Source organism: Rana temporaria, chromosome 6 (assembly GCF_905171775.1).
Source record: "Rana temporaria chromosome 6, aRanTem1.1, whole genome shotgun sequence".
Taxonomy (NCBI): domain Eukaryota; kingdom Metazoa; phylum Chordata; class Amphibia; order Anura; family Ranidae; genus Rana; species Rana temporaria.
Genome location: NC_053494.1, coordinates 186,653,174 through 186,680,042, shown reverse-complemented (window position 1 = coordinate 186,680,042; position 26,869 = coordinate 186,653,174). Strand labels below are relative to the sequence as shown.

The window sequence follows — 26,869 nt, the reverse complement described above, 5'->3', positions numbered from 1 at the left end:
GGGCGGGCTGTTCAACTCTGTTAAAGTAACATGTATTTAATTATCCAACATGTTTCTGCCTAGTCCACTCCTGTAAACAGGGAACATAACCCACTTGTCAAGATTTAAAGGAGCTGTGTCCGTCCATGGATGATAAGAGAAAAGACCATTTTGGACTGACCCGAGAAAAGTAATGCCGCGTACACACAATCGGTTTTCCCGTCGGAAAACCTTGGATTGGTTTTCCTACGGAATTCCGCTCAAGCTTGTCTTGCATACAGACGGTCACACCAAATTCCGCCCGTCAAGAACGCAGTGACGTACAACGAGCCGAGTTCAATGAAGTTCAATAGGCAGTTCGGCTCTTTTGCTTGATTCTGAGCATGCATTTTTTTTGCGTGACAGAATTCCATAAGGAATTTTTTCCATCTGTAAAATAGAGAACCTGCTCATAAACTTTTACTGGCGGAAATTCTGACAGAGCAGTTTTTTTTAGCACTGATCACTGTATTGGTGTTACTGGTCCCCAAAAAGTGTCACTTAGAAATTCGATTATTATTATTTTTTTATTATTGGATATGTTTTATAGCAGAAAGTAAAAAATATTCTTTTTTTCCCCAAAGTGTTGTTTTTTTGTTTATAGCGCAAAAAAGAAAAACCACAGAGGTAATCAAATGGCACCAAAAGAAAGCTCCATTTGTGGTGGGGGGGAAAGGACATCAATTTTATTTGGGTACAGAGTTGCACGACCGCGCAATTTTCAGTTAAAGCAACGCAGTGCCACATCACCAAAAATGGCCTGGTCATGAAGGAGGTAAAACCTTGCTGGGCTGAAGTGGTTATACAGCATAGTGTGCTTGTGCTCTGTAATTTGGCCCTTTGTATCCCCTGAAATACCTGGCTGACATGCATGGTTCTGCCCTCCCCCTGTACACGGACTACGGTTTATCATGGCTGCCGAGCCCCGACACGGTTGTCAGTTTATGTGCCGTTAGCCTCAGCTCTCCTCCATCCCTCCCTTTCATCTCCCCTCCTGCTGTAAAAATAACTCTTTGCATCCTATAGTTCCCTCTGTTAGATAACATGACGCTCCCCAGAGTATGTGATTTATAAAAATATGCTGCGCAATACCTTATTTCAGAGCGCCACTTGTCGCTCACGTGACTGACCGCTGGTCTCCCCTCCTCGTCCCGGCTGACGTCAGCTGGGGATACTCAGCCCCTCCCCCTGCAGCCATCAGATCGGGAGAGACCACCAGCGGGCAGCCACGTGAGCGCCGAGGGGAGCTCCAAAATAAGGAATTAGGCAGCATATTTTTATAAATCACATACACTGGGGAGAATCATTATCTAACAGAGGGAACTATAAAACTAAAAGAGTGGCTTTACAAACACTTTAAGCAATAAAGTGCCCCTTGAGTGGCAGCTCCAAGTCTACTGGGGCTACATCACATCAAAGATGGCCGCAACCAGCACCAGTCTCAAGGCTTTTGGATGTCTACACAAGAGAGTCTTTTACAGGTAAATAACACGGACAAAAAAAAAGTAAAAAAATGTATATATAATCCGAGAAGACTTGAAATTGATGGTCTATCTAGACGATGCTGCATCTTTAAGGCAACACTTGGCCATAGCTATGCTTAACAGACAGGTCTTTTTTCACATGCTTTGATAACAAAGGCTGCTGCATTTGAGCAACAAGTGTGATAAGAGTTAAAATAAATACTACCACAAACTAGAAGACAAGGTTTTAATACTTCATAAAAATGTACAAAAATATCCCAGTCGGGAACGTATGTGCCACAGAAAACAAAAAAAAAAAAAATCACTGGATTAAAGAGGAGAGAGGCTGTAAATAAAACAAATAATTAAAAAAAAAAAAAAAAATAGGACTTTGTTTAAATGAGACATACAATTTAGCCACCCCCTTTGTTGCCCTCTTACAGCCCAGCAGAGAATACGGTGTATGGTCTACACAGAGTACAGGCTTACAGGAAATCACGTGGCACATTCTGTTCAAAGGTTTAAGGCAACTCTTTGAAATTAATATTAAAATTGACAACACTCTGCAAAGAGGCCAAGATCTCCTCAAATGGAGACAATCCTTTGTGTGCGCATGTACTTTTTTCTTCTTACAGGTTGTGGATATTTGAGTGAATGGAAAGTAGAATTCCCTGCAAGCAACTAAAATATGTCACATTTTATTGTAAACTTATTTGGTTATAAGGTATTATTGATCATCATCCAATTGCTCCAGGAGGGTCCGTCTTCTCTTTTCCAATTCCCCTTCACTTAATTCACTTCCAGATGTGTCCCAATTGCCCTACAATGGTCATGGAAAATTGTTACATTATGGATTGTGATTACAAGACATAAAATAAAAATCTGGGCAGATATAAAAAGCACAAATAATGCAGTAAATTTAGATATATTTTTTTCAAAATGGTACTAGTGTTACATGAATTTCACTTACAATTCCTACACCGTAGCACTCAAACAAGGAAAGATAAGGGCAGAACTGAAAGCCAATCTGTGGGCTGCGTGCAAAAATGTTCTAACATGCAGACTGGAGTCAAGCCGTGTGAGCAGAGAGATGACCTGATCCATCTTCTGCTGCTGATTGTTAGGGAGGCTGGAGTGGAGTGGAGGGAGGACATCAATATATTCCTTCTACAGGTCTATAAAGAGAAAAAGCGGTGTCTTCTGCCCGGTCGTTAGAAGGAAGTGTCACCAGCACACCAGGATCTCCAAAATTGGGCCCATACATACAATCAAAAAATATAAGTGATGTTTCGGAGCCACCCAGGAGCGCTTAATAAGGCATGTGACCTAGGGGTCCTGCGTGGCTCCAAAACGTCACTTTTATTTTCTGATACTATGTGATTACAGTTTTGGTCCCAATTTTGGAGATTGCAGCTGGTTCCAGCCATTGGTCATTTCGGCACCCAAGCTAAGATACAGCAGTTTCTGCAGGAACGTGTGCGTTGGGAGTATTGCATTGGAGGTTCTGCCTGGCCGTGTCGCAAGGCTGTGTAAAACTGGACAGACAGTAATAAAAAATCACAAATACTTTGGCATGCTAAAGAGCAGCTTAATATGTACTGTATTTAGACGTTTGCAGTTTCAACTTAAAGGGGTTGTAAACGGAAAAAAAAAAATGTCCCCCTAAATAGCTTCCTTTACCTTAGTGCAGTCCTCTTTCACTTACCTCATCCTTCCATTTTGCCTTTAAAATGTCCTTATTTCTTCTGAGAAATCCTCACTTCCTGTTCTTCTGTCTAATTACACACCTTAATGCGAGGCTCTCCCTGGTGTGGAGTGTTGTGCTCGCCCCCTCCCTTGAGGGGGAAGGGGGCGTGCAGGAGTGTCAGGACGTCCACTAACACACAGCTCCTTTCTCTATCTGAAACATAGAGAGCGTCCTGACTCTCCTGTAGTCCAAGGGAGGGGGGCGAGCACAACACTCCACACCAGGGAGAAAGCCTTGCATTACTGTGTGGAGTTACAGACAGAAGAACAGGAAGTGAGGATTTCTCAGAAGAAATAAGGACATTTAAAAGAAAAATGGAAGGATGAGGTAAGTGAAGGAGGACTGCACTATGGTAAAAGGAAGCCATTTAGGGGGAAACATTTTTTTTTCCCTTTACAACCCCCTTTAAAAAAGGAAAAGTTCACCTTTTGTAACATGTTACACCGTGAAACGAGTGTAACATGTAGAATGTTCAATATTACAATTTAGAAAATAAATAAATAAACACCACAGATCTGCAGGGCTCCCCCACCCGGCCGCATCATTCATTCTCAGAGTTCTGTGAATGTGAGAACTACAAGCATTAACAGCCTTTGCAGATGTGGGCTTATAGTTCTCAAACTATCAGGGTGACATTGATGCTTCCTGTCATTGTGCACCAGCTTGCCTGTACGTGGTATGAGGAGACAGCCTACACAGTCTGCATGAGCTCTGCAGATTGTGGGTATGATGCTTTGCAAGCTGCTAGAATTTTTTTTTATTAAATGCAAATTTTTTTTTACTTTGGTCTAAGGTCATGGAATTTATAGCCGACACATTTGATCTGCCAATGATGTGTGGTGTCCTCTGTTTTTTCTATGTGCAGACACTGAAAGCATTGAAATGGGTAACTTCCATGACTCCAGGCCAAGTTTTAGTAAAGGCTGGTTAATTTGGACATCCCACTATATGGAGATGACATATGAGGCTTGGGGGATGGCCAATTTTTTTCTTTTTTTGAAAAATCTGGTATAGATGGGTGGATTCATCAGACAGTGTAGACACAGCTCTGGCTTAGGGGCACACTGCGCTGGACACAGCAGATTGTGGATCCCAGAACTAGGGGCCTGGTGATCATGTGATTGATTCATAACGGCTATGTCTCTCATGCAGTGATTGGCCCACAGCCATCACATATTTGTAGCAAAAAAAAAATCCCTGATCCACCCCCTCCCCCCAAAAGTAGTACACAGTTATTATGGTGACATTTAGCTATTCTGTGTAAAGTGTAAAAAAAAATAATAAAAAAAAAAATTCCAGAGCTCAACTGGTTAAAAGTACAGCCTTCAACCACGAGTAGGGAAAACACAGAAATATATTTAAATATAAAAATCAGGAGCTTATGGCAGGATTTTTACTTTCAATAAAGCTGTGGGAAACTCATCTGGGGGTGGAGGGGTGTCTGCCATTCTACAAGCCTGAATGATACTGTATTCCCCCGCTAAAACTAAACTAAAAATTACCATTTCCATTTGCCTAGCAACTAAATAAAAAAAATAGAATATATATATATATATATATATATATATATTACACATACACACACACACACACACAAGGACCGAAACAACTAATCTGTTACGAAAATAGTTGTCAACTATTTTCATAATCGATTAATCGGCCAGTTGATTAGTTGGCCTGCATATAGAATGCATTATTTGTTGACATATAAGGAAATACAGTGCAGCACACATACAGCTCAGTACACCATCCATACATGTCACTAAGTGCCTGAGAATTTGTGAAAGTGTGAGGAGCAATGCCTCATGGGACATGTAGTCATCGAAGTGAGTGGTTCTGAAGGCAGAATTATTTTTTACCTTGCTATAGCGGGCGCTCTATACTATACTTTGCAGCTTGCTATTGAGGCACTCTGAAGGCAGGAGGAGCCAGAAGCATCGGTGAGGGACCCCAGAAGTGGAGCATATGGGCTCCTCTGTGCAAAACCTCTGTGCCTTTTTTATACACAGAGCAGGTAGGTATAACAAGTTTGTTAAAAAAAAAAAAAAATCACTTTAAAGACTCTGTGCAGATAAGATCAGCATTCGAACCCAGAGAACGTGGCGGTAATAGAAGGCATTACAATTACTGTAGTTGGTCATTTATATTTACCACTGCATATGGATATTTAAGAATACATTGCCTTTTTTATTTACATATTAAACTAAATTGTACACCATATTTTTTTTAAGATTATCTGAAACAATAATCGGCCAACTAATCGATTATGAAAATTAGTTGCAGCCCTAATACACACACACACACAATATATATATATATATATATATATATATATATATATATATATATATATATATATATATATATATATTTATTTATATTACACACACACACACACACACACACACATAAAATATTAAAAATATATATTTACTTAAAAGACTCCACTTACAGAATCCTTCTCCCTTGTCGATTTCCTTTTAGGAGATTTCTGCTGTTTTGATTCTTTCTGCCTCGGTCGTTCCTTGTCATCCTTGTCTCTGTCTTTTCTATCTCTTTCCCTCTCTACTTCAGATTCTGGAGAATTCTGTTGATGTCACCATGGAAAGAACAAAGTGGTTAAAGAGAAACTCTGGTCTAAACAAAAACCCCTTGCATAGCTTCTAAAAACAGAGCGGTTTAGATCTCCAGATATAATCTAGTAACAATTGTTGTCCATTTGTTCAGATATGCAAGCCAGCTGAGCTGAAAACAATTCCTGGGGACGTCTGTGCCCGTCCTGCTTTTAGAAAACTAGTTGTGGGACCCACGGCATGTCCGTGCTCATCACAAAACTGACAACATTCTGAGGTGGAGGAGTGCAGCAGTACAAGAGATGCAACATTTCTGGAATTTTGAAGGAATGAACATTTTTCCCTGTTTTTCATAAAAATGATCCTCTGATTAGAAAAAAATAAAAAGTGTGGAGTAGTTTTACAATTGAAAGTCATTTTGGTACACGGGAAACACGTAAAAGAATATTTCTTCTCACAATATTTGCAAATTGCAGCCTTGCTCTCAGCAGAAATTGCACTGTGGAAAGGTTTCCAAATTCTAGATGTTGGTCCCACCATTTTACTGAGAGGAGGAAAAGAAAAACCAATTTACTGACCAGACTAGGTAAACATTATACTATAGTGGTGGAGAACATTAATAGGAATAATTTAAAGGCTATAAAAGATAAAATACTATATCAGACAAGTTTATCCCCTTACCTGTCGATTAAAGGGGCTGTAAACCCTTGCCGTTTTTCACCCCAATGCATAGAATGCATTAAGGTGAAAAAGCTCCTGTGCTGCAGTAGTGCCCCCAGAGCCCCCCCTTATACTTACCTGAGCCCCACGATAGGAACAAGCACACCAGCTCCGGCCCGTGTCTCGTGTCCTGATTGATAGCAGCGCAGTCATTGGCTCCCGCTACAGTCAATCAAATCCAATGACGCAGGTGCCTGGTGGCGGAGCAGAGTCCTGCTGTTTGTGTCTACGGATGCAGCATGGGTGGCCTGAGAAGAAGAGGAGCCAGGATCGCTTCGGAGGGACCTCAGAAGAGGAGGATCAGTGCCAGTCTGTGCATAACCAACTGCACAGTGGTGGCAAGCATGACTTTTTTTTAACTGAACCTTTACAGCCCCTTTAAGGCTCGAGATGACAATAACTACCATCTAAAAGAAACAGAAAAGCTGCGCCAGCAATTAACCCAAAAAGGTCAGCACTAGACCAAAGGTGAATGAGGGGTGAATGTCATCCAAGATATGTCCCAAACACAATCAATCTGCTGATTAACAGTCTTAATGTAAACATATATACTATTAGCATATCGAGTAAACGCCGCTGTGAATCCACAAACGAGTGAGAGCACACCACCGTATGGAAAGCCGCTTACCAAAGGGCAAGCTCAAATCAGCATTTGGCTATAGCCCAGCCGCGGCCTCCGTCCTCAAGATTGGGAAACTCAGGGGATGCCTCTCCAGGGTAATTCAAGATGCTAAACTCTTACATAAATCATGCAGTCCGTGGAATTGTATGACAAAGGAAGAAAAAAGTGGTAATGTACTTACAAAAACGTAGGTTATAAAAAACATGTAAACAATGGCGGCCGGCACTATAGGAGCCCTTCCTCCTCCTAATTGAGGCGGTGACGGAGGCCGCGGCTGGGCTATAGCCAAACGCTGATTTGAGCTTGCCCTTTGGTAAGCGGCTTTCCATACGGTGGTGTGCTCATGTGGATTCACAGCGGTGTTTACTCGATATGCTAATAGATATATGTTTACATTGAGACTGTTAATCAGCAGATTCATTGTGTTTGGGACATAATCTTGGATGACATTCACCCCTCATTCACCTTTGGTCTAGTGCTGACCTTTTTGGACTCATTGCTAGCGCAGTTTTTCTGTTTCTTTTATTGCTCATTGTGTTTATCCCACTTAAACTGCAGCCTTTTTTAATCTTACTTTAGGGGTAGCGCCGTTTTTTATTACTAATAACTATCATCTACTGTATCCCAACAATCCCCCAACTGTAAGAGATTACAAGATGACGCCCACAAGCAAACTAAACTGGAGCCTTTCCTCTGCATTGCCCCCTAGTGGCAGAAATGCATATTTCTCTTGTTTGAGAACTTCATTGAGAAGTACAGTGCTACTTGAATTGCAATCCAGGATTTGCTTGTCTTCTGCTGAGAGAATTTGCAATAATTAAAGACTTTACATAAAGTCTCAGAAATCTTTCATTAAAAGTGGTTATAAACCTCAGACATGAAATTTGAACAAAGGCTATCCCTCAATAGTGTATACTTATCTCTATCCAGAGCACCAATTGTCATTTTTGTCTCCTGCCTCATTCCTCTTATCTGCATAAATTGTGATAGGTTTTCCTGACACCAAGAGAAAAAATGGTGACAGGGGATTGAAAGTATCAGCTCTGTTCCTGTGTGAAAGAGGGGGGGGGGGGGGGGGTGGGATGTAGCCCTTTCCTCCAATCAGCTCTCAGAACTCTCCACACTGGCATAACTTCAGCTCCTAGCTTTATAGAGCTGAGAGATCCTGTGTAAATTCTGCACGTTGAATGGATGTAGGGGAAAGATGGCTGTTTTTGATAATGAAATTGGTTTAATCTCTGTGCATCACCTGAGGCCAGTCACGTCACTGGGTTTACAACCACTCTAGGGTCTTCATGCCATAGATATTTTATCATTGAAAAAACATTCCACACTTTTTTTTTTTATCAATTTTTCCAGAAAAAAAAAACAAAAAACAAAAAACACAAAAAAACAAAACACAGCTTTGAAAAAAATAAAAAATAAAAACAAAATCAGAGGCCTGTGAAGCACTCGTTTTTCCACATATCCACTAAGAGAGATCTCAAAACACAGGAGCTATGTGCTGCATAGAGATGGGAGGAAAAAAAAACTTTGCAACTGTGCTAAAAGTGAAACCTTTAAAAGAATATAGCAGCGGGCAGAGCTGGGAGGTGCAGGGTCTGGAGGGGGGCTGGTGTAAGAGGATTACACTTATGTGGAGGGTGGGTTGAATGGCTCTGATGGACACAAATATGGGGTGGGGAAACCGATGACACTTATGCGGACACAAATGATGACTGATGGGGACACAAATATCTGGGGGGGTCTGATGAGGGCACACATGTGGGGGAGAGCTGATGGTGGAACACATGTGGGGGAGGGCTGATGACTGATGGGGACACAAATGTCTGGGGGGTCTGATGGTGACACAAATGTGGGGGGCCTCTTATGGGGACACAAACATGTGAGGAGGGGGGGCTGATGGTGACACAAAAATGCGGAAGGGGAGGCAATGGCTCTGATGGGGACACATATGCAGGTGGGGGTGGGCTGCGATGGCGACACAAATGTGCAGTGAGACTCGGATGAATGATGGGGACACAAAAATGTGGGGGGGGGGGGGGGTGCTCTAAAGGGAACACCAATTTGTAGGAATACCCTGACGAGTGATGGGGACACAGATGAATGGGGAGACTGATGGGGATACGTATGTAAAGACAGATGCACGCTGGAAGTTTAGCCCTGCTGCATGATGCTCCAGTGTTTAGGTGCCAGCAAAAAAATACAGGGCCACCATCCAGTCCTGCGGTCAGCAGTAAGTAAAATTCTATTCTATTCCTCTGCGGATTTATTTAAAAATTATTTTTCCGGCCCGCTAATATGTGTAAAATATAGAATGCGGCCCTCAAAGTAAAACGTTTGGAGACCCCTGGTGTAAAGTATATACAACAAAGAAAAAAACAGTCCAATAAATGTGCCAAAACATGAACAGCGTGAAATCTTTAGCAAGGGTCCATTTATTCATATACCAATGCGTACCTCCACAAACACTAAATAGCTCCTGTTTACCAGAATGCTTTGACCCCCCCCCCCCCCCTATTACCGCTGATAAAGGGTGCTTTATCAGTTTTTCACTGTGCGGTTCCCCTTTTAATTATGGTACACTATTGAACGGGAAAGAGATCCGCGAGTCCTGACCTGAATTGGAGGTTGTGGGCAGCTCTGTGGCTGAAGCCTGGCCATATAACAAGCTTGTTTTGACTGCTCTGTAATAGGGGATTTCACACTTGGCACTTTATTCACTTTCACTGGACTTTACTGATATAATTGAATTCGTTTTCTGTTATTTATACTATGCACTATATTTTATATGCTCAGCACTTTTTAGAACAAGGTTTTCTCTTCCCATCTCTATGCAACACACAGCTCCTATGTCTTGAGATCTCTTACATTTGTATGTACTGCTAAGCCCGACAACAGGTTGTGCTGCGAGAGTGAAACACTGAGTTATCTGCACATCATCAGATGTAAATCACCACATTGTTAGGATTTGCTGGGATCATCTCTGATCAAGGTGATCAGTAAATCAAGGTGCAGGTACAGCCAATTATTTATTCTCTTCCCAGAGGGTGGCGTTCAGGTGGACTGTCTTGCTTTAGAGCATTCATTAACCTCTTGACCACCGCCCCATGTCAAAAAGACGTCCTCCTTTTTAAAGTTGAATATCTCGATAACGGCAGCAGCTGCTGCCACAACAGAGACATTCATCTTTTCAGGGGGCGGTGGTGTACACGATAACGGCGGTCTCCGCGGCGGATTCGCCGCGAGATCGCCGTTATCGGTGGCGGGAGAGAGGCCCCCCCCCTCCCGCCGCTCTCCCGCGCCCTCCGCCGCTTACCGGAGCCGTCGGTAGCGGCGGAGGGGATCGGATGTGTCCGGCAGCTGAGCGGGGACGGGACTGAAGGAGAAATCTCCTTCACCCGTCCTCATAGCTCTGCTGGGCGGAAGTGACGTCAAAACGTCAGTCCCGCCCAGCCTCTTAAAGAAACATTTTTTTTTTGTCATTTGAAAAAATGACTTTTTTTTTTTTATTTTTTTTTTTGCATTTAAGTCTAATTATGAGATCTGAGGTCTTTTTGACCCCAGATCTCATTTAAGAGGACCTGTCATGCTTTTTTCTATTACAAGGGATGTTTACATTCCTTGTAATAGGAATAAAAGTGATCAATTTTTTTTTTTTTTTTTTCAGTGTAAAAAATTATAAAACTAAATAAAAATAAATAAGAAAACCAAAAAAAAATTTTTTAAAGCGCCCCGTCCCGACGAGCTCGCGCGCAGAAGCAAACGCATACGCGAGTAGCGCCCGCATATGAAAACGGTATTCAAACCACACAAGTGAGGTATCGCCGCGATCGTTAGAGTGAGAGCAATAATTCTAGCCCTAGACCTACTCTGCAACTCAAAAAATGCAACCTGTAGAATTTTTTAAACGTCGCCTATCGAGATTTTTAAGGGTAAAAGTTTGACGCCATGCCACGAGCGGGCGCAATTTTTAAGCGTGACATGTTGGGTATCATTTTACTCGGCGTAACATTATCTTTCACAATATATAAAAAAATTGGGCAAAATGTATTGTTGTCTTATTTTTTAATTCAAAAAAGTGATTTTTATCCAAAAAAAGTGCGCTTGTAAGACCGCTGCGCAAATACGGTGTGACAAAAAGTATTGCAATGACTGCCATTTTATTCCCTAGGATGTCTGTTAAAAAAAAATATATAATGTTTGGGGGTTCTGATTAATTTTCTAGCAAAAAAATTGTGATTTTCACATGAAGGAGAGAAGTGCCAGAATTTACCTGGTGGGCAAGTGGTTAAACCTTCAACTAAGACCCCTTTCACACAGGCTTTCTGATCAGGTCTGCCGGTCAATTTTTCAGATGGACCTGATCGGACACTCCATTCACCCCTATGAGGCAGCGAATGTCAGCCATGACATGTCTGTTGACACCCACTGCTATCCGATCCTGTCTGACAATTACAGACGTATGGAGACCCCAATTTCCATAAAGGCGGTCCATTTTCTTCCGGTCTCCCTATAGAGGAGAGCGGGGTTCTGACAGTACCATCTCAGCACAGTGAGCGGAGACAGCCCTGTTATCCGCCTGCTCAGCGGATCGAATTCCCACTGAGCAAAGCAGAGTACATCAGACAATTTGTGTGAAAGGAGCCTAAGGCTTTTTACTTGGGAGTATGGCTGCCTTTCCTTTTACTAGTACTAAATGATTTCCATCTCACACAGATTTAACAATTAGTTGAAACATATCTGTGCCCAATAAGAGTAGTTCTACCAATCAGAAGCTCCATTTAAAAATTCCCTTACATGTGCCTATTTTCACTGGAGTGTTAAAGTGTTCTAACTGGAAAACTATGACTATGTGCGCTCGGTGTAGGGATATGGTAGGTTTTTTTTTTTTTAACAAAAAGGGCAATTTTTTCTGAAATCATATTGGGTTATTTAACATGCACCTCAAAAAAAATAAAAAATTGGAAAGATGGACTGGTTGTCATGGATCGCACAATAGAATTTATGCCCATAGATTTCATGGCATACAATGCATCATGGCAAGTTTGCACACTGGGCAGGTAGCTCACATTAAAAAGATACAAGAACCGGAAGAGCAAAAATGCAGAACAAGTTTCTAAAAGTTTATTCCTGATACATTCCATTGATATACCCAAAATGTTTCTGGGGCTCGATCATCACCACCACCACCTTTATCAGGGTATGGAGAGCAAAAAAAAAAAAAAAAAAAAAAAAAAAAAAAGCATAACCTGCTGCGTTTTTTCTGTACTGGAAAGCTGTCAAAAATGCATTGGAACACACCTAAAGACACTGGAAAACAAATGTCCTTAGGGCTAGTTCACACCATAGAAACACAGTCTGGATGCGTTTCAGATGCTTTTCTGCATGGGCATTTTTGATGCGTTCTAGTGTGCTTTTTATGCAGTCCAGTACATTTTCTCCCTCTTTTTTTGTTAATCTTAAATAAAGACGTGCAGCGTGATGTGAACTGGTTAAGAAAAAAAAAAAAAGGGGGGGGGGATGCACTGGACTGCATCAAAAACGCACATGCAGAAAAGCATCTGGACTGCATTTCTACGGTGTGAACTGGCCCTTAGAGTAAAGTGAGTAAAGTCCAGCCTTTGTACAGACAGCACAAAGCTCATCATCTAATTAAGAAAATGCTAAAGTTACACCAAAGACACGGAAACAAAAATGTATATGTTCTAAATTAAAGAAAGCCTGTTACATCTTGTACAATAAACACATGAATAAAAGAAACATGCTTACAGATTTATGCCTTTTCTTCTTGCTCTTCTTTTTGTGCTTCTTTGTCTTCTTATAACTTTTTTCTGTAAAAAATAAATAAAAAAAAAAATAAAAAGGGAGGATAAAACATACTGATCATGTCATATGAACTAAAACATGAAAAACACAGAAGACATGAACTAAAATCTGAAGGGAAGACGGCTGTCATGGTTAATATGCTTCCTGCACCAACCAATCACTAGTCTCTGTTCCCAAACAATATTGAAGTATGGCTTCCTTCAAAGTGATTCCCATCGAACGCATTGCTCTGAGTCCACGATTTAGACACTACTAGGAGCCCAATAAACTATAACTAAAAGGCTACATTTTTTTTAAATTATTTTGAAAAGAGTGGAGAGAATTTAAAACACCGGTTAAGGAGTTATTGCCGTCTTTGTCAGAGCTAGGGAGATTCACCCTATTTGCCCCGTTTACCATTGTCACCAAGAGTGAAAAAAAAATCTCACATATTGAGTTCTCACCAGAAGAAAAAAAAAAAAAAAAAAAAAAAAAAAAAGAGGGGAAATCCCAAAAATCTGCCGGGTTATAGCCCTCCCTTACTCTCCAAAATATGGGGGGTGCCAAGTCCCACTTTTGGTTTGATCGGCAGGTCCCTGCATCACTACAGGAAATATCAGTAATGTGGGAATTAGTAGAATGAACCGCAATGCTCAGTGGCGGATCAAGCATCAGATATTCTCAGAAGTCAAGATTCTTCAGCCATTATTGCTCTTCAAAAGCGGGACATGCAAGAACTGAAAGGCAGCCCTTATTTTTATTTATTTTCATAAAATTGATAATAAAGTCTTGTTATGTTATACTTACCTGCTCTGTGCAATGGATTTGAACAGAGCAGCCCGGATCCTCCTTTTCTTGGGTCCCTCTTCTGTGCTCCTGGCCCCTCCCTCCTGTTGAGTGCCCCCCCACAGCAAGCAGCTTGCTGTGGAGGCACCCAAGCTGAGCCGTAGCTCTGTGGGTCCATTCAGGCACGGAGCTGTGTTTCGGTCCCGCCCCCTCTCTGATTGCCTGACTTTGCTGAAGATTGGCTCCCGCTGCTGTGTCTCAGGAAATCAGGAGGTAGAGACCCAGATGGCTGAGGCACTCGTGCACACTGTTGGATAGAGATGGGGGCTTAAGAGAGTATTAGAGGGGCACACACAATGTTTTTTATCTTCATGCATAGAATGCATGAAGATAAAAAATAAAAAAAATCTTCTGCCTTTACAACTGCTTTAAGCGCAAAGAAAAAGCAATCCAAATTTGACTTCTATTTCAGAGACAAGGTTCCCCTTCCCCAGGGCTCTCCAGGATCCTGGCAGGGACATCATCTCCCACCTCTCAAACATCTATTTTAGAACAAATTGGTTCTCTGTATTTAACTGTATTGTTAGCAGTAACAAAAGGGCAGTGACAGATTAAACTTCTGTGTCCTGCCTCTCTCAGGCTGGTTACAAATTCCTCAAGCCATCAACAGCCCCAAAGAGCTATAAACATATGGTTTGGGCAGTCAGTGGCTTCTGAATCCAAAGTAATCTGTTCACTTGAGTCTTTAGTTTTCTGAGTGGTGTAAAAACACACCAAATCATCTGGGATGTATATAAAAAAAAAAAAAAAAAAAGGAGAAGAGAACACACACACACACACACACACACACACACACACACACACACACACACACACACACACACAAATTAATACAGCAGATACCAAATTTTACCTGATTCTCCACTGGAGGAATGTTCAGAGGCAGACCTGGAGTCTGACCTTTGCCTTGTCTTCTTTTTTGTGTGGTTCTCCTCTTCCTCCTCGGATTCCGAGCCCTGAGGGGGGAAAAAAAGAAAACCCACACACCATTAGCAATCTTCCAGTTAAGAGGCAGACAATTACTTTACATTAAAAAAGTAAAGAAAAATTGTTCCCCTTGCTAAAATGGAAAGATGGATGTGCAGTCCTGCCAGTATTGCCTGGCTGAGCTGCTCAACCTTCCATCTGCATTTTCATTTCATGTCTTGAAAACATCCTCCGTTTTTGTTCCTTGTTTTTATCGGACCCCTTAAGAATGCCAACAGCACAGACTGAGCAGCTCCACTATGTGGCAGTGTTACCATATAAAGTGTGCTTACTGAAAGAGGAGTCTACAAAAAGCCTACAAATACAACAGGCAGGTACTCACAGAGCGCGAGCGAGACCTCTTCCGATGATGTTTCTTTGATTTCTTTGAGTGCTTCTTGTTTTTCGAATGATGATGCATACATTCATGCTTGAAAATAAAAAAAATAAAGCCGTGTCAATTAAATACTTATTTTATATTGATTACTTTAATTCTGTAACGTTGCAAAACAATCATGTTTAAGATGCAGTAAAGATTTTTTTAAAAACGGGAAGACATGAGGGTTAGGTCAAATCTTTGTTTTTACATTTCTTAAATGTTTTATATTTTCTATTTCAGACACTTCGACGTTGATACTTGGGCGACTCAAAAGGGAATTTTTTTTTAATTTTCTGTAAACTTTCTGTATATTGCAATGTTTCTTGAATAGTCTTAGCATTGCCCTTTGGCTGGAATCACTCTTAAATGATATTTAAAAAAATAAACCAAAAAAACAACCTCTGAACTTTAAAAGATCTTGCAGCACAGAGCAGGCTAGCGGAGAAAGAACATTTCATTTTATAGAGGCTAAAGCTATACATTTCTGCCTGCCATATTAAAATGTTAGCGAAAAGGTAATCGCATGCGATATAGGAGTTATAAATAAAAGTTACCTCTATGGCATGAACAAAATCTCTAAATATCCTTTTCCGTTCTGCTTCAAGTGTGATATCTTCAAATGCCGCCTCCTTATTGAACCTTTCCCGAACCTTAGGGAAAGACCAGCAAAAAAACAAAATTAGGTTCAGCTTACTAAAATAATCGGTGTATCCAAAATGTTTCAGGGGTCCATAAAACTCCCCTTTATCAGGGTTTGAGATGGAAAACAATATATATGAACTAGAATTTCGTATAGACTAGAAGCACAGATCTGTCAGCAGCTGGTTTGGCAGCCGAACCTACACACTAGCTTTACCATCTGGTATTACCAGACCCCATCAGAATGGTCATAACAAATCCACAGAGGTACCATAAAAGGAAGCGAAAGCAGAATTATGTTACCATTGAAGTAATATCCCAACGGAAATGCTAGGATACCATAGTGGAGCCACAATAGTACAACAAAGTAACCACCTAAGCATTACAAAAAAAGAAAGCTACCAGAGCAGAAACACGCCTAACAGACGTAGCCACCAATAAGGCATCGCTTACATGTGAAGTCTCCCAAACTAATCGGTTCAAATGGGGGTCTGTAAAGAGCACCAGGTTAAGACCCCAAAGCAACACAGAGGGGTTGGAAACAAAGGATTTATATGATCAATACCAGTCTTTATTAGGAGAGCTTTCTTGAAAAGAATGCAAAAGGAAGAAACCTGTCCCATAGGACCAGATGCTGGTCAAGACCAAATTGACAAAAGGGCAAAAACACAAAGTGTTCCCTTGGACTCATTTTTCCGACAGCCATGCTGTTAAAGCCAGCAACTGAAAAACAGGTGGAAAAGGGGGGCCCTGCACCAATGACTCTGGCCTGTGGAGGAGGCAAAGGCTCATCCACCATGAGTCCGATGTGCACCAACTCAAGGCGAATCACTGGAACCCTTTCTACATCCATCTTTCACAGCAGTCAAAGGAGAAACTTTATCAGAGGGAAGGCATGTATCAGACTGAAAGTTGTCCAGGTAATCTCCAGAGCGCATCTACTGCTTCTGGCTACAAACCTGTTCAGCGTGTTATACCCAAGTGTCAGTATGTCCACATCTGGTTGACAAATTCTGAAGATATCTGGATGCACGTGCCCTACACCGGCAGGCAGCGGGAGGACAGTTACAGGTACGTTACTTTGCCTGTGCGGGGCTGCCTGTTCGCAGCACATTGCAGGCGGGCAGTCCGCAAGTAGTTAAGTAGGCCAGGGCTGTGGCATTGTCCGACTGCACCCTGACTGGGTGGCCTTGTAGAAGAGGGGTCAAGTGTTGGAGAGCCAACTTGACGGAGAGCCAACTTGATGGCTCCAAGTTCCAAAATATTGATGGGGAGTCTTGACTCCTGAGGGCCAAGTTCTACTGCAGGGGTCTCCAAACTTTACAAAGGGCCACTTTATTGCCCTTCAGACTTTAGGAGGGCCGGATTTGGGCCAGCAAGGGAAGAAAAAGTCACAGGCCCGGCATCAGTGAGAACATGTATGGCCTCAGGGTTGGTGGTCAATAGGAAGAGGAGAATTTCCCCTATTAGTAGGAGGAATAGTATCCCATGATTGGTATCGGTGAATAATATAGTTCCCCATTGTTGGTGTCAGTGGGAGGAATTGTGCCCCAAGGGCAGGATAAAGGCTAGCAAAGGGCCACATCTGGCCCTCGGGCCGCAGTTTGGAGACCTCTGTTCTACTGAATGGTAAGGCTAGCATCTGGTTGTCTCCACCTTTCAGGCCAAGGGAAGTAAGAAATTTCACAACTTCAAAACAGATTTGGAGATCAACCATAAGAGGTAGAGAGATCTGTCTGGCTGGAAAGACACAAAGATGGTGAAGAGAGGATAGGTTTGTTTCACATTGTGAGGATGTTGAGTTAAAGTGGGACATCCTGTGCCCCTCAGAGGAGTAGAAAAATAAAATATTTAAAACGGCACTTGCTGGAGAACTTTTGGCTATTCTATACACATTTTTACCTCTTCCCACACACAGTCCGCTTCAATGGGCGGTGCTGCTTGTTTTAACATACTCTTGAAAGCAGATTCCTTTCTTTTCATTTTCCGGGCTTCTTCCTTCTCACGTTCTCTCTCCCGGGCCTCTGCTTTCTCTAAAAGCTATAAAAAAAAATGGATTAGAAAAAAAAAAAAACACACACACAAATACTACTGTAATAAAGCTGATAAAGGGAAGCTTTACCAGTATCTCTAATTTACAAAGACTAGCTCATTATTAATCCATATACACAATGGACCCCGCAGGTAAAAAAAGGATTTGTGTACTCACCGTAAAATCCATTTCTCTGAGTTCATAGACGGACACAGCATCCTTTGACCTTAGGGTTATGCTTCTTCCTACCAGGAGATTTAGGCAGAATTCTACAGCACTTAAGGTGTTAAAAACTTTCCTTCATGCCGCTCCTCCCAGGGGGCGTGGCTCCCCCAGGCATAACCCCCACTCTGCTTCAGCAGCCTCAGTTCGTAACAAGCAGTACAAACAAAGGAGGGGTGGGTGCTGTGTCCGTCTATGAACTCAGAGAAATGGATTTTACGGTGAGTACAAAAATCCTTTTTTCTCTTTCGTTCATAGACGGACACAGCATCCTTTGACCTTAGGGACGTCCCCAAGCAGTGTCAAAAAAATTAGAGGGGTGGGAAAATAACACAGCAAAAACAGGTTACACCCCAAACAAAAACCGGAGTTACTCAACGGAGGAACTCCAACCTTAAACTGCCGCCTGTAACACCCTGCGGCCGAAGGAGGCATCAGAAGATGCACTCACATCCACCTTATAAAACTTTGAAAAAGTGTGGAACGACGACCAGGTCGCTGCCTTACACACCTGTAACACAGAGGCTTGGTGTCGGAAGCCCAGGAGGCCCCGATCGCCCTGGTCGAATGCGCCATGACCCGAAAGGGAGGCGCCCGCCCCTTCAGGGCATAGGCCTGAAGCACAACCTGTCGGATCCACCTGGAAATGGTGGCCGACGAGACTGCCAGGCCCTTACTGGGACCGGACACAGACACGAACAGCGAGTCCGACATCCGGAACGGAGCTGTCGCCGACAAGTAAACTCGAAGGGCCCGAACCACATCCAAAGAATGTAAAAAGGCTTCCTTCGGGTTCTTCGGCTGAGGACATAATGATGGAACAACAATGTCCTCGTTAATGTGAAAGGGCCGAACGACCTTCGGAAGAAAAGAGGGCTGCGGGCGCAGCACCGCCTTATCCTGATGGATGACCAAGTAGGGGGCCTTGCAAGACAAGGCCGCCAGCTCAGACACTCGTCTGATAGAGGTAATAGCTACCAGAAAGATCACCTTCTGCGACAAAGTCAGCAAGGGGATCTCCCGAATGTCCTCAAAGGGGGCACGCTGAAGCGCCGAGAGGACCAAGTTCAAGTCCCAAGAAGGTAGCGGAGGGCGCACCGGGGGGGCCACATGCCGGACCCCCTGCACAAACGTGCGAACCAAAGAATTCGCTGCCAAGGGACGCTGAAAATAAACAGCCAGAGTAGAAATCTGACTCTTGATCGTGCTCAAGGCAAGAGCCTGGTCCACTCCCCGCTGTAGGAACAGCAGGATCTGGGACACCACGTAAGTACGGGGGTGCCACTTCATCTCCTCACACATAGAGATGTATGCTTTCCATGTACGATGTAAATTTTTCGAGAAGTGGACTTCCGTGCACGCAGCATGGTAGAGATTACCGGGCCCGACAGGCCCCGGTCCTTCAGTACCTGGTTTTCAACAGCCACGCCGTTAAAGCCAGTGACCGTAAAGCAGGATGGAAGATCGGGCCTTGAGACAGGAGATCTTCCCTCCGAGGCAGACGCCAGGGGGCGTCTGCCACCAGACGTACCAGGTCCGCGTACCAAGAGCGACGCGGCCAATCTGGGGCGATCAGGATCGTTGGAATACCTTCGGCTTCCACCCTGCGCAGCAGGCGGGGTAGGAGCCTTTAGAGGAGGGAAGGCGTAAATCAGGTGATATTGACCCCAGGGAGCCACTAACGCGTCTGCCCACGGGTCCCTTGCCCTGGCCACAAACCGTGGTACCTTCCGATTGAGACGGGACGCCAGAAGGTCCACGTCTGGAGTGCCCCATTTTTGGCACAGGATCTGAAACACCTCCGGGTGGAGAGACCACTCCCCTTGATCCAGAGTCGTGCGACTTAGGAAGTCGGCTTGCCAATTCAGAACTCCCGGAATGTATACCGCTGACAGGGCCGGAACGGACCTTTCGGCCCACCGAAGTATGTGAGCGACCTCCGTCGCCGCGGCCGAGCTCCTTGTGCCGCCCTGATGATTGACGTACGCCACGGCCGTGGCGTTGTCGGACTGGATCCTGACAGGACGGCCCTGTAGCTCCAGCGACCACCTGACAAGGCACAGCTTGATTGCTCGGAGCTCCAGGATATTGATCGGCAGGCGGGACTCCTCCCGAGTCCAGCGCCCCTGGGCTGACTGGGTGCCCCAGACGCCCCCCCAGCCGAAGAGGCTGGCATCCGTCGTGACCACTGTCCAGCGGCACGGAAGAAAAGACTTCCCGGACCGAAGCACCGGAGACGTCAGCCACCATGCCAGGGAAGATTTGGCCAGATGCTCAACCGAATCTGGCGATCCAGAGAAGATGGGACCCTGTCCCATCGTGACAGAATCTCCTTCTGTAGTACCCTGGTGTGGAATTGGGCATACAGAACCGCCTCGAAGGAGGCCACCATCAGACCCAGAACCCGCATGCAGAAGCGAAGAGATGACCACTTCTGGGTCAACAACTGTCTCACTGCAGATTGCAGGGTCAGCAGGTTTTTGCGATGGGAGGAACACTTTTGTCTCCCCCGAATCCAAAACCAGCCCCAGGTGTTCCAGCCTCTGGGACGGAACCAACACTGATTTTCTGAGATTCAGAAAACCAGCCGAACTCCTGCAGAGTCCGACACGTGATGGACACGTCCTCCTCTAACTCTGAGCCTGAAGAAGCTCTCAGGAGAAGGTCGTCCAGGTATCCCACGATAGCGATCCCTCGCTGCCGTAGCAAGGCCAGGATCGGGGCGAGCACCTTGGTGAACACCCGTGGTGCCGACGCCAGCCCGAACGGGAGGGCCACGAATTGATAGTGGTCCTCCCCGATCGCAAAGCGCAGATACCTTTTGTGGCTTGTGCCAACGGGAACATGCAGGTATGCGTCCATGATGTCTAAGGACGCCATGAAGTCCCCCTGGTGGAGGGACGCTATGATAGAACGGACCGACTCCACCCTGAATCGCTGCACCTTGACAAAGGAGTTGAGGGCCTTTAGGTCCAGGATAGGGCGAACCCCTCCCTTCTTGGGGACCACGAACAGATTGGAGTAGAACCCCCGAAACCGTTCCAGCGAGGGGACCGGCACAACCACCCCCCTGTCCAGAAGATCCTGGACAGCCCCGGACAGGGCTAGCCGACGATCCGGAGGAAGCTGGAGGTTGGATGGAAAAAATCTGTTTGGGGGACAAGAAAGGAACTCTATCTTGTACCCCGAGGCGACCACCTCGCAAACCCAACGGTCGGATAGAAGAGAATTCCACCGATCCACGAAGTCGTGAAGCCGTCCCCCCACCCGAGACCCGGGCGGGGGCAGACCCGGGCGGGGGCAGACCTTCATGCGGAAGCAGGCTTGTCCGCAGGCTTGTTCGGTTTTTTGAACCAGGGGCGCTTACGCCCGGCAGCAAGGGCTTTTGCACCTTGCGGACCTTTTCCAGCCGCACGAAAAAACCGCTTAGGGGGTAGTAAAAGTAGGACCTTGCTTGCGGCGAGGTTCCCTACCCTTCCCCGACTGAGGGAGCAAGGTGCTCTTACCTCCAGTGGCATCCTTAATGATGTCATCCAGGGATGCCCCCAAAAGCCGTCCGCCCTTAAAAGGCAAATCTATCAAGGCCTTTTTTGAGGACTGGTCAGCCGACCAGCACTTCAGCCATATAAGGCGGCGCAGAACCACTGCGTAGACAGAAGCCCTGGAAAGCAAAGGAATCTAATCCATATCTGCCTCGCAGAGAAACTTCTGACCCTGAATCAACTGTTCAGCCAGGTCCCTAGAGGACTCGGAAGCACCCTAGACCTCCAGATCCTGCAGCAGGAGCTTCGCCCTTTCAGTTAGCGTCTGAGCAACCAGGGCGCCGGCCAGAGCCGGCCTTACCGCCGAACCCACCACCGAGAACAGGGAGCGGGCCACGGCCTCCACTCTCCTATCAGCGGGGTCCTTGAAAGCAGGAGCCCCCTCCACAGGCAACGTAGTAGCCTTACTCAGTCTGGACACAGGAGGGTCCACCGACGGAGGAGTGACCCACTTTTTTTTTTTTTTTTTTTTTTTTTAAAAGTCCTCCTCCAGGGGGTAACGGGTAGCAAAGCTTTTAGGAATAGTAAAAGCCTTTTGCGGTGTATCCCATTCCTTATACAACAAAAATTGTCCAAATAAGGAACACAAGGGAATACCTTAGCGGAACGCGGTGGTTTGCGGAATCCAAAAGGGACTGACACCGCTGGTGTCTCCGCCACATCCTCTAAATGAAGAGTCTCACGCACCGCAGTAATAAGAGTTCCAACAAATTCCTTGTCAGCAGACTCCGCAGCAGAGTCATCCTCGCTGTCCATGTGGGTTAAGCCCGCATCCTCTGACATGACAGAACCAGAAGCATCAGATTCTGCGTCAGAGATATCCCCAGAAACAGCCTCCGGGGGGGGGGGCGCTTTTTTACCCCCCAACCGAGCACTGGCTGCTCCAAACCTGGTGAGAAAAAGACTCCAGGACAGCCGACACCGACTCAACAGATGTGGCAGGGGAAGGGGCGCTTAAGGGTTAATTCCGGCATTGTGAGGAATGAGGGGCCTGATTCAGGCTCCATATTGCAGCTGCCGTGTCACCCCCACTGCCAATGGCAGGAAAAAAGTCCCCCACAGGTCACCTCCCGGCCGCTAGAGCACAGTATGGGGCCCCCTGAGACTCACCACCCCCCTGGTACAGCGCGGTCTGTGAAGGCCAAGTGTGTGCTGAGGAGAAGCTGCAGCGCTGCGTCTGTCCCCTCAGATGATTCGCGGTCTTTTTTCCCCGCCGAAACGGCCACTAGAGGCCGAACTAGTGCTGAAAACGGCGCCGGCCACAAGAAAATGGCCGCCGAATAATACAAGCGCGGCTCCGGCAAAATGGCCGCCGTTGCGCAGTTTTAAAAAGACAGTGTACCCAAAAATGACAGTACACCAAAACAGCACACAGCACACACAAAAATGCCCAGAATGTCCACCACAGTCCCCTGCAGTGACACAGAACAGCCCCAGCCATACCCGAGTGAAAAAAAATGAGCCCCAGAGAAAAAAAAAAAAAAAAAAAACCCTGCACAGCCGTCACCCAAAGGGGGAAGGAGGGAGAGGAATAAGGGAGAGAGGAAAGCAGGGAAAAACCCTCAGTCGACCTCCCAAGGGAAAACATTCCAGCCAGACCACTTACCTGAGTAAGGGGCCACTACTTACCTGTCCTGCGACTACCCGGCTGGAGGTATCCCAGACAGAACCAACGTCCGCGAACGGCATGGCTGTCGGCCAGACACACTGTGACAAGGCCATAGAGACCGGTCATATGTGTGCCCTAGAACCGAAGTTCCCCGGCCGCCCCTGGAGCAATGGGGCCTGTCGTGGACGTCCCAAAGCGGAGCTGAGGGCCGGCACACGCTCGAAGGCCGAACCTGGGGGGACTACAAGGGTCGAGGACCCAGCCTGTCACCCAGTCGGCTGTTGATAGAAGAATCGCAGGATTCAAAATAAAATAAAAAAGCGAGGAAAAACTCGCAAAAAGCAAAAAAATTTGCAAGAAAAAACTCCAGAGTCCAGGACTCCAGAGAGAGCCTGACTCTCCTGACGGTTAGGCAGAAACAAACTGAGGCTGCTGAAGCAGAGTGGGGGTTATGCCTGGGGGAGCCACGCCCCCTGGGAGGAGCGGCATGAAGGAAAGTTTTTAACACCTTAAGTGCTGTAGAATTCTGCCTAAATCTCCTGGTAGGAAGAAGCATAACCCTAAGGTCAAAGGATGCTGTGTCCGTCTATGAACGAAAGAGAAATATGTCTTTAAACTGCAGTTTCCCTCATATCGTTGGAATCAATAGCGTGGCTGACAATCCAGCGATTAATGTACGAGGTTGATTTTAACCCTGAAGAATATAACCTATAAAATTAAAACTTAATCAATTCTGGATATGTAAAATAAAAAATAAAAATATATTTGTATAAAAAGGACAAATTCACATTGCAACGTGGCAGGCAGTGTTATTTTCATCAACTAAATACCATTTTAGTTGACTAAAAATAAAAAACTGAGATGATTAATAAACGACAAACTAAAATAGCATTTTAGTCAAGAGTATGGCCAAAACTAAATAAAAATTTGACGTCAAAATTAAACACTGGTCTGTAGTGCATGTTCAAACCTAAATAACATGAACAACAACATATTAGATTTTTTTTATGAGTTTGGAAATTGTAAAGAAATGCTTAAATTATGCATTCAAATTTCACTACACCTATTAGATTTTATTTGATGAAAAACAATTGCAGAAGGCTAAAAATGGGACGAAAACTAATATCCCATTTTAGTCAAAGGACTAAGACTAAAATCAAAATTTGCTGCCAAAATTAACACTGGCGGCAGGAGCACCGCTCTGACCGTTCCGTGTTGCCAGCTGTGCGTGGAGGCAATGTGGTGCGCGAATCAGTGCATCACACAGCTCTTTTCCCCCGTTTTGTAGAAGCGCTTTATTAAAAACGTACACTTGACTCACTGGGAGGTCACATTGTGCTGCCCGGCATTGCAGTGCGATTTGGGCCGGTGCGCTGCCGCACCCAGCTGTTGAGAGCCGCAGCAGGAACCAAAAGATTCCTACCACTACAATTCGCATCGGTCTTAATCGCCAGTGTGAATGTAGCCTTGAACTTTTGGAGAGCAGCTAGAGTCCATAGATGAGAGCAGCTAGAGAAATGGCAGAAAGACCAAATAGAAAAACATTTCACTATAGTAGCATTTTCATTGAAGAGGAAATGCATATAAATTTTCCCCTCCTAATGTCCCAAGAAATTTAATTTTCGACATTCTTCACAGCTGCGCTCCTAAAACTGTTTTGCACACAAAGTGCCTGGTGTTTTTTCAGTCATCGGTTTCAGACTGACAGTTGTAAGTGGTTTGATTAATGTGCATATGTAAATTAGACAGCGTGCATACAGGCAAGATTAGAGTCGGCGAAAGAAGCACACTAGTAGAATATACGCCGCCTTCTGCACTGCGCAACAATTAATCTAGCAAATTTGTTCAACAAGCAAATGAGAATTGAACATTTAGTGCAGACATTTACATTGTAGCCATTTGTTAATATTAAAACACAGCAAGAATGCAAAGTCTAACCAAAACTATTTTTCAGCTTACCTAAAATTTAAAAAGGCTCTCCAGTCAAACGAATATTTGTATGCAAAGAATTACTAAAAGATGATTTTTACTTCCACTTAAAGTGATTTTAAAGGCAGAAGGTTTTTATCTTAATGCATGAAGATAAAAAAAAAAAAAAACACACAACCTGTGTACAGCAGCCCCCCTAATACTCACCCAAGCCCATCTCTATCCAGCGATGTTACAGCACTGGATTTAGTGTCCAGGTTTTTGTTTTGTTTGCTGTGACTTGTAGTGCTGTTCCTAATTCAATAAAAGCAACCATAGTTCAGAGTGCGGCTGTCCAGAAAAATCCTTTTGTTCCTGTCTTGTTGTGATAGGAGTGGCTCTGCTGCCCAGGACTCCCCTCCTCATTGGCCAAGACAGCAGCGTGGCGAGATTGGCTCCCGCTGCTGTCAGTCAATTTATCCCCATGACAAAGCTCTGGGAGCGGAATGGATGGGGGGGGGGGGGGCCTGGTCAGAGTCCAGGCTGAGGTTGCATCTCCGCTCATTGCAATAAAACACAATGTGCAACTTCTAGGGGTTACCCTTTTTTTAATCAAAGTCTGTCAGCCAATCAGGGGGAGAGGGGGTGGGGTCGGGTCACTGCTCAGTGCCTGAATGGATGCAGTAAGCTGTGACTCGTCTCCAATGCCCCCATAGCAAGCGGCTTGCTGTGGGGGCACTCAACGGGAGGGAGGGGCCAGGAGCACAGAAGAGAATGTAAATCATAGGAAAGCGCATAAATTAGTCATTTGAAGAGAAAAATACAGATTAAACCTGAACCACTAAAGCTAAAAGCTAGCAATATGCCAATTACATGTAAATACATTAATGAATGCAAAAAGATATGAACTTACACTGTTGAAAGCAAGTTTGATATTTCCAGCATCTAACGTGGTGGCTCTTTTTGTTGAGCTAATAACCATTACAAAATCTTCAAAGCTTGTGCGAAGCTCAACTACAAAACCTTTATCCTGAGAAAAAAGCAGAAAACAGAATGAGGACGCCGTCTAAAACACAATTACACATCGCTTGTCAGAGTTTGTAATGCAAGTTAAATTTCAGTGAATGTAATCAATGAAAGAAAACTGGTCAGTCACCAGAATTCTATTATGAGGGATGAAAAGGCTCCACTGATGGCAGGCAGGGGTGAGGGAGATCTCAGTTCTTTTGATGCAAGTTTTAGAGGGGCTCATTATTTTAATTGGTGCCGTCTATGGGAGAATTTGCTCTACCAAAGTGCTGCAGCAGTTTTGTTAAAGCAGAGTTCCACCCAAAAGTGGATTTTTCGCTCATCGGATTCCTCCAATTGTCACTTTTCGGGGGACGGACGGGATACCCGTCTTTGACAGGTATCCTTTCCCATTTCTGGGAGTTCGGGCCACAGCCAGTGAGGTCAGCGCAGGGCTCTCTCCCTGGCCCAGTAGGAGAGAGGAGCGGGCCTTGCAAATGCGCAGTAGGGTTCCCGGTGTGAAGCCTAAAGGCTACACTGCTGGGTACCCTTACACACAATGACGGCAGCAGCACCCGACAGCTGATGAAAACAACAGCTGCGGGTTCCTAATATCGCTGGACTCCAGGACAGGCAAGTGTATTTATTAACCACTTCAGCCCCGGAGAATCTGGCTGCCCAATGACCAGGCCATTTTTTTTTTTTACGATTCGGCACTGCGTCGCTTTAACTGACTATTGCCCAGTCATGCGACGTTGCACCCAAAC

At 44.8% G+C, this 26,869-nt stretch overlaps 1 protein-coding gene across 3 annotated transcripts in view; it reads right to left on the bottom strand.

The window, feature by feature from the left end:
* Nucleotides 1–1,714: 1,714 nt before the first annotated feature.
* Nucleotides 1,715–26,869, bottom strand: part of PRPF40A (pre-mRNA processing factor 40 homolog A) — a 68,179-nt gene continuing 43,024 nt past the window's right edge. For 2 of the 3 annotated variants that reach the window (XM_040357947.1, XM_040357948.1), the window contains exons 20-27: nt 26,008–26,124; nt 17,684–17,821; nt 15,697–15,792; nt 15,107–15,193; nt 14,651–14,753; nt 12,916–12,977; nt 5,681–5,815; nt 1,715–2,301 (exon numbers count right to left, since the gene is read on the bottom strand). In XM_040357947.1, coding sequence (XP_040213881.1) covers nt 2,209–2,301; nt 5,681–5,815; nt 12,916–12,977; nt 14,651–14,753; nt 15,107–15,193; nt 15,697–15,792; nt 17,684–17,821; nt 26,008–26,124 — 831 coding nt within the window. In that variant the 3' untranslated portion in view covers nt 1,715–2,208. Of the gene's footprint in view, nt 2,302–5,662; nt 5,816–12,915; nt 12,978–14,650; nt 14,754–15,106; nt 15,194–15,696; nt 15,793–17,683; nt 17,822–26,007; nt 26,125–26,869 lie in introns of all 3 variants that reach the window. The other variant, XM_040357949.1, reaches the window with a different exon arrangement.